The sequence below is a fragment of the Salvia splendens genome, chromosome 18 (genome assembly GCF_004379255.2).
Source record: "Salvia splendens isolate huo1 chromosome 18, SspV2, whole genome shotgun sequence".
NCBI classification, from domain to species: domain Eukaryota; kingdom Viridiplantae; phylum Streptophyta; class Magnoliopsida; order Lamiales; family Lamiaceae; genus Salvia; species Salvia splendens.
This window is the reverse complement of record NC_056049.1, coordinates 7,593,181-7,601,205: the sequence shown is the minus strand read 5'-3', so window position 1 is coordinate 7,601,205 and position 8,025 is coordinate 7,593,181. Positions and strand designations below refer to the sequence as shown.

The following is an 8,025-nucleotide window of genomic DNA, read 5'->3' as shown; positions in this document are numbered from 1 at the left end:
CGACTTCAACATCTAGCACGTTACACGAACACACACTTAACAACATCTCATAAGCCAAACACACAAAGACACGCCCGAAAACACACCCCGCACGCACCCGACACGCATACGACGTACTCAAAACGCGCACACGACACACACACAACACTCAAACTCCTGGCATACCCTTACTGTGCAACGGCTCACTTGGCTCGGAAAAGGTTCGGAAAAACTCGGAAAAAGGATCGGCGTCTCGACATGGCTCGGTGTCTCGGCCGCCTGGCTCGGCACCTCGGTCGCTGGCTCGGCACCTCGGCCGCCTGCTCGGCACCTCGGCCGCCTGGCTCGGCACCTCGGCCGCTGGCTCGGCACCTCGGCCGCCTGCTCGGCACCTCGACCGCCGGCTCGGCACCTCGGCCGCTGGCTCGGCACCTCGGCCGCCTGCTCGGCACCTCGGCCGCCTGGCTCGGCACCTCGCCGCCTGCTCGGCACCTCGGCCGCCTGGCTCGGCATCTCGGCCGCTGGCTCGGCACCTCGGCCGCCTGCTCGGCACCTCGACCGCCGGCTCGGCACCTCGGCCGCCTGGCTCGTCCAGTGCACACTCACCTTCCTCCAACTTCCGATTCTCAAACCCTATACAACATTCACACCACACATTCTACGTCCCAAAACACACCCAGACACCTGGGATCATCCCTTCAAAAACTCCCCACAACACTGCCCTAGGCCGGACCCTAAAACTCTCGGCCAACCCACGCGAAACCCTCGAACCAAACACTGATTTTCCCGAGCCATCTCTTGGCCAAACACACCCACATTCATCACAAAAACATATCACTCAGAATCACGCCAAAAGCACATGAAAACATCTCCCAAAAACATACAACTCGCGAAACTGCGCAGTTTACTTGCAAAAATCATAATAAATTCATACGACATCCAAAGAGGCTGAAATTTACACACCACACAAAAGACACATTAACCTTTACACAGTTCAAAATTCGTACCCAACGGAGATCGTTTGCTTAGTTAAAAAGGGGTCGGAACCCACTGCCAGTTACTATCAAAAACATGCTCAACCATATCACATAGCCACAAACCCTATTCAGCATCTAAACCAACCAAAACGTCCTATATGCATGAGTTTTCGAATTAAACAAGGGTTAGGGGTTACCTTCCCCGGATGGTTCAAACGAAACGCAAAAGCTTTACTTCCTTTTCCGACTCCGATTCACGACGAAGGAGGGTATCACCTTGAGGAATCCAAGAAGGTGATAAGAGGGAGTGAAAGGAAGAAGATAAAAACCGAGAGGGAGAAGGAGGGAGACTTACCAGTGAGAGAGAGCAACTTTGCGAGAGAGAGAGGGAGAGATTGAGAGAGTGACCGAAAAGAGAAAAGAAAAGGAAAGGGGAAGAAAAGGATCGGTTATGTGAGGGTGGAGGAAGTTGAGAACATCATGGGGTGATGGGGAAGGGATTTCGAAAATGGGGAGGGAGAGAGAGGTTTAAATCGATTAATTAGAATTTTAAATCATAGCTGAATTAATAAAACCAAATTTTAATTTGTCTAGGTAGAAAATCCCATATCCACAACAATATTATAAATCAAAAAATATTTCCACACCATATATTAAACACAAAATCATAAAAATTTCATCCTTAAATAAAAGAATAAAATTCCACAAATTTTCGGATATTACATATCATGTCTAAATTTGGCTGGAATTTGTTCTCCCATAAAAGGGCAAAAGGACGGACATACATCTTACATACAAGCAGACACCATATATATCATTTACTGGCATATCAAACCCTCCACATCGTAGCCGAAATAACGTGGGCTGCTCTTACTACCACAACTCAGGCAAGGGACAACGGCGACGGAGATGATGAAAAATGAGCAGCCTCCCAATGAGAATTGCTGCAGAATGGAGGAACCTATACATGACTCATCAGCCCGCTACATCTTCAGAGGTAGCTCGAGCTGCAGACTGGCTTGCCACACCGCTCAGGCTAGCAGTTCTTAGAAGCCTGCGGAACTCGGACAAGCTGATCTTCCCGTCTTTGTCAATGTCTGCTTCTTCCAGCAATGGGTCAAGCGAACCCCTTAAACATGTGTGCTGTGGTGCCATCGAAGAATATAAGTCCGGTTTCAATACGTTGAAATATCAAAAGGGGGGTTTGGTTGTACTAACCATTTTTAGCTCCTCTGGAGTAATGTATCCATCTTTATCGACGTCGAATTTCTCAAAAGCCGCTTGCGACCTGTGATGCCATTTCTCTGTGTTGTGCTCCTCCAGCTGGTGGACGTGTATGGTGGCTGCAACGAACTCCGAGAAGTCTACAAGCCCATCGGTGTTGCTATCAATCTGCTTCACACAAACAGACAACAGCAATCAGAAATCAGAACTGCACGAATAAAAACTCGAGCCATACTGACACGACAAACGAGGCAGGGCAGCGGGACATACTGCTTGAAGGATTTCAAGAACTCTCGAGTCCTTCATTCTCCAAGGAAGATCCTTCTCCATGGCCTGTACGCATATAATAAGGTTAACACTACGGCTGCAAATAAGCCAAGCAATTTCAGTCTGGCGAAATCACCAACAAGCAACGAACCTGTCTCATTTCCTCGAGACTGATGACACCGTTTTTATCCACATCAATCGCATCAAACTGATCTCGAAGATCAGATATCTCCTCTTCATCAAGCGTGCTAGCCAATGCCTGGCACATTAAAATTAACAATTAATGAAACATCATCTATTTATCTTCTACTAACAACTATTTCACCAGCGTAAAGAGTGACTCACCCGAAGAGCAAACTGCTTGAATCGACTGTATTTCACAAATTGCCGCATGTTAGATAGAACAGAGATGTCTAAAGGAATCTCTGAAGCTTCACCTCCTTCTCGAACCCAAGGATGTGCTGCATAAGCTAAAGCATCAATATACTGACCCAAAGTGTACGCTTGTTATAACCCCGTTAAAAACAACATTTGATGTTCACATTGATAGAAACATTTACATTATTAGAATATAAAGAGTTATAGTAGATATGGAAAAGCTCTACATGCTACATTCACAGCTGAAGCAATTAATTACTAGCTATAAAGATAAACGGGAGGCGTGGGACATACACAAGGCCTGGGCTGCAGTAAGTCGTGCTTGAGGATTTTTTACTAGCAACTTCTTGACAATATCTTTTGCAGCATTGCTAATCTTGGGCCATGGTTTACGCCGAAAGTCGGGCTTGTTCCTCAGAACCTATAAATATGAGAGATACAGTCTTAAATCATGCATGTATCATCATTCGTCGTGTCATAAAAGTAGAGCAAGGAATTAATAAAATTGAGTTGATGCACACATAAATTCAAGTGAAAAGGACAAGTATTCCACCTCCTTAAATATGCCATCCTCGGTTTTGTCCCAGAAAGGCCGCCGTCCACAGAGCAAGATGTAAGTAATTACACCAATGCTCCATACATCTGACTCGGGACCGGACTTACGTTTTAATACCTCTGGAGCTACATAATATGCACTGCCAACAATGTCTTGGAATTTCTTTCCTGGTAGAAATTTGAAGGGAATCTGATGAGTGAGAAAATAATTCAAAGAATCTCCATAGGTTTGCAATTCACATACTAGAATATAGTAGTAACACTCAGTGAATGGATTCACTCCGGAAAAAAATTAATAAACATAGATGGTTTAAAATGGAGTTTCAAATATGAAGTGGTGATCTAGGTAGTACAATAGTAGGTTCTTCGTAATATTCAGGACTTGGATCTAGTAGTTATACCTGGTCTAATGATGTCCGAGAGACCAAAATCTGTGGCCTTGAGATGTGAATCCTCATTCGGAGACTTGAATAAAAAATTCTGCAGGAAAGGAAAAAACAAAAGGAAGAGATTAGGACATCAGTCAAGAACTGTCTTGACATAAACAATGGAAAACGCTAGCACGTACCTCCGGCTTCATATCACGGTGTACAAAACCATGTAAATGGCACTCAGCTGCAACCTTTAGCATCTGCCTTACAACAATGGCTGCATCTTTCTCCGTGTAACGGCTGTCCTTTCTGTTAGAGTAATAAGCTTTTTAAGTACCAGAAGATTCTTCAGGAAAAGCAAAAATCTCATACATCAAATGCAATCAACAAAGAAAGATAGAGCAGAACTTGGGGAGTGCTTACTTCGACAGGATACGGTCTAGCAGCTCTCCGCCCTCACACAACCTAAACGACCAAAGTTAATGGATCGTCAACACCATCTCAATTGCAAACAGATCAAGATCCTGAAAACTTAAGTTTTGAGTACAAACTTACTCCATCACTATGTATACATACGAGTCGTCCTCAAAAGCATTATAGAAGTGAACCACGTTCTCATGGCCAGTTAACGCCCTCAATATCTTGACCTCCCGCTTGACATCTTCGACAGCAATCGGAAGAACCATCTAATCATGTATATGTATTCAAGAAAGTGTTAGGCTACACAGCTTATAGGTATCCATTAGCCGAACACCTCATAACCCCTTATGCTTAACATTTCGCAAGAAAGCCATCTTCCCCAAATCAATGCTGTATACACACACACATTCATTCCAAAAAAAGGCCGTGTTGGAAAACACATGTAGAATATAGACTTGTACAACAACAGACTGTCTAGAAAAGGAATTTATCCATTGACCTACACTACGCTTTCTTCATTCGATCATGTGATTCCACTCACATCCAAAAACACACAGTGAATGAAAAGTGCAACCAAAAGAGTCTTGCTAAATCGTGCATCTTTATAGAGTGTAGGATGACTTCAAACTCGAGCTTCCACAATACTCAAACAGGAAAACAAGATTCCCACTCTCATAAATCAATTTAATAATATTAAAGAATCAAGCATGACTCAAAACTTCTAATAAATACACAGAAACATAGCTTGGCAAACTAGAAAAAATGTAGCTAAAAATCTTACCTTGCCCTTATCTATTTTCTTGACAGCAACACGATCTCCATTGGACTTATCAATCGCAACATATGTATAACCAAATTGTCCGTGTCCCAGCAATTTACCGATCGAATACCTCATGTCAAAATCCTTGTCATATCCAAAATCTGTTCTTTTACCACATGGAATCACCCCACTTGGCCTCTTGGAAGAATTCTTGAGATTATGGTGAGACGGCTTCTGCTGACTCTTGTGATTCTCTCTTTCTTTCTTCTGATTACGGTTATTGTGAGAGCTCTCCTGCTTCCTCGCCGGAGCGCTTGCGGTGGCGCGGTTGTTGAACGCAGTGGTGGTGGTGGTGGTTGAAGGGGTGTTGCTATTGGAACCACTAACTTTTGAGGTTGAAAAACAGCTACCCATTTTTCAAAAACGGAAGAAAACCCCAAAGATTCAAACTTTATCTCTTTCTCTCTCTAAAATTGTGAATATTGAAAAAAGGGAAGATCAGGGGCGATGATCAGACAGACACAGACATGGAAATGGTGGGTGGATTGAGCAAAATGGAAGGAATATGTATTGGAGGAAATATAATCTGAAATGATGAGACATTATTTATTATAAGAGGAGAAAGATTAAAGCAGATAGGAGGAAGACGGGAAGAAGGAGATGAAGGAAGGCAATGGTCAAACAGACTTTTGGTTAGGAGAGAGAGAGAGGGATGAGAGAGAAGAGGCTGAGCCAAAAGCTCCCCTCCTTTCCAACCTTCATTAATTTTTGTTGTCTGCTTATAAAGATATGAACTTTGATGCCACAAATATTGCTGTTATTAATTGAGAAAAATATTGTACAATTTTCTATTTTATTTATTTTTATGATAGAGACATGATATTTTATTTTATTCCGGAAGGGACTGATATTCTCTCTGTTTATTTATTTAGTTTATTTATGTTTTAGTATTATTTAGTTGTTATGATTTTATTTACTTGTTAGGATTTAATTTGCTTTTATTTGTTTTCCTAGTTTATATGAGATCTTTTTGTACCACACATATTATAAATATGTGTGAAGTCTTTTATTATTATCAAGCAGAATGAATTAAATTAATATTTATTATTCTCTCCCTATCGTTCTCCCTCTTGGAGAAACCGATTTCTCTACCATTAACGCCTCTTTCTCTCAAACTACTCATTTGATAGGCAAAAGCCTATCAAATTGGTGCTTTCATTAGGTTCTCATCATCCAATTGATTTTATTTTTACTACCATTTCTGTTTTGCTGTCAGACTCCTCTCCTACTGCTCCTCGGTTTTATGGTGTTAACTCTGTGAGATGGATTTTTTATATTCAAGAATATTTTGACTATCATTTGTTCTCTGATTCAGATCGACTGTTCTCTGTAAGGTTATTTTTTGACCATCCAGCATCCGTATGACTCCACGAGTATCGACGCTTGAATCCTGATGGCTCATGACAAGAATTTTTGGATGTTGCTTATCATAACTTTGATGAGGATGCCATTTACTTCGCCGAGACGAATAAACTTCTCAACAAAATTATGGAGGCAGTTGCATGTTTAGCAAAAAAAGAGGCCATGGCTAAAAAGGAGGCCACATCTGATTCTATCGTCGAGCCTGTTGCAAAAAACGACGATGAGCCAACAACAAATGTCAAGTTTGATCCCTTCATTGAAGATATGGTAAAAAATGATGATGAATCGTCTCAAAAGCTAGATGAGCCAATGGATTTGGTGGAAACCAAATTTCTTCCAAAATCTCATAGCCCAAAAATCATTGTTGTCATCATTGTAACTGAAGTCGCGGAAGAAATCGAATGTCCAAAGACGGTTTCTCCATCACTCCACTCTTTGCGGTCCCAAACGATACAATTTTATTTGCAGATGGAGATCTAAACAAAGACAACGAGATGGAAGGTTATTTTTCTGACTTCCACCTTGAGGGCAAGGTGGTTTTCAACGGTGGGAGAGTTGATAGGGACCTGATATTCTATTTTATTCCGGAAGGGAGCTGATATTCTCTCGGTTTATTTATTTAGTTTATTTATGTTTTAGTATTATTTAGTTTTTTAATGATTTTATTTATTTTCCATAGTGGTTAGGATTTGATTTACTTTTATTTGCTTTCCTAGTTTATATGAGATCTTTTTGTACCACGCATATTATAAATATGTGTGGAGTCTTTTATTATTATCAAATAGAATAAAATAAATTAATATTTATCATTCTCTCCCCACGGTTCTCCCTCTTGGATAAACCGATTTCTGTGCCATTAACGCCTCTTTCTCTCAAACTACTCCTTTGATCAACAAAAGCCTATCATTTTGCATGTGATTTTTGACTAAAAATCCATAACCAATTTCTTTTCCAAATGAATTTCGAAATTTATAAAATGAAGAGTCCGACATTCTGGTCAACTATTTAAGCTTAGCTCAATGCTGTAGATTCGATTATTCGTATTCTCGAAGTCTAATAAGATCTGCAACGTGCTTTAATAGAATTTAATTTGTTTGTAATAAAATGACTAATGTACTGGTTAAATTGAATAATTCAAATCCAAAGAAATGATATACTACATACTTTACGTGAGCTCCTTAAAGCATTTCCGTGGGCTCGGACCCACTTTTATTTATTTTTTACTCCATGCTCTTTGACAAGAGCACAACACCCACATTCATGCTATTCCGCAAGAGTATGCTCAAGGGTCCCACCATTCCATTATTCAATTTAAATTCTTCAATTACTAAAAACATTTGCAAAATATTAAAATGCATTAAAAATACCCGATACTATTACAAATTACTAAAAAATTAAAAATAACATAATTAAAATCCTAAAAATTGAGATTGAGAGAGTTGTTTGGTATAGTGTCATTTTTTTGTGTTTGAAATGAGAGTATTTATAGAGGAAAGTATGAATTTTGGGGTAAAAATAATGAAAAAATAAATTAAAAGTGTGGAAAAAATATTTTTTTATCAAATCTGAATTTTTCAGATTTTTTTGATTTTTTTAAAAAATAATAATAAAAAAAATGATAAACCAACGGCCAACCAGAGCATGTCACGTCGGCTGCTCGTGCTCTTGCCGT

General features: G+C 40.3%; 1 protein-coding gene across 1 annotated transcript; it reads right to left on the bottom strand.

The window, feature by feature from the left end:
- Nucleotides 1-1,609: 1,609 nt before the first annotated feature.
- On the bottom strand, nt 1,610-5,698 carry LOC121777639 (calcium-dependent protein kinase 28-like). The gene is made up of 12 exons (XM_042174955.1): nt 4,953-5,698; nt 4,307-4,437; nt 4,175-4,216; nt 3,949-4,060; nt 3,782-3,860; nt 3,379-3,548; nt 3,120-3,246; nt 2,793-2,908; nt 2,599-2,706; nt 2,451-2,513; nt 2,175-2,348; nt 1,610-2,099 (listed from the first exon to the last, which is right to left on the bottom strand). Exons 1-12 carry the CDS (start codon nt 5,343-5,345, stop codon nt 1,932-1,934), a joined length of 1,683 nt encoding a protein of 560 aa, XP_042030889.1. The 5' UTR covers nt 5,346-5,698; the 3' UTR covers nt 1,610-1,931.
- Nucleotides 5,699-8,025: the final 2,327 nt, after the last annotated feature.

Bases quoted from the DNA above. Each gene is read 5' to 3' on its own strand.
- LOC121777639 (XM_042174955.1), bottom strand. From the start codon at position 5,345: ATGGGTAGCTGTTTTTCAACCTCAAAAGTTAGTGGTTCCAATAGCAAC. The intron at 4,061-4,174 runs GTAAGCACTCCC...TTACTCTAACAG, and splicing joins CTAGACCGTATCCTGTCGAA to AAAGGACAGCCGTTACACGG. The intron at 2,514-2,598 runs GTTCGTTGCTTG...ATATGCGTACAG, and splicing joins GTCTCGAGGAAATGAGACAG to GCCATGGAGAAGGATCTTCC.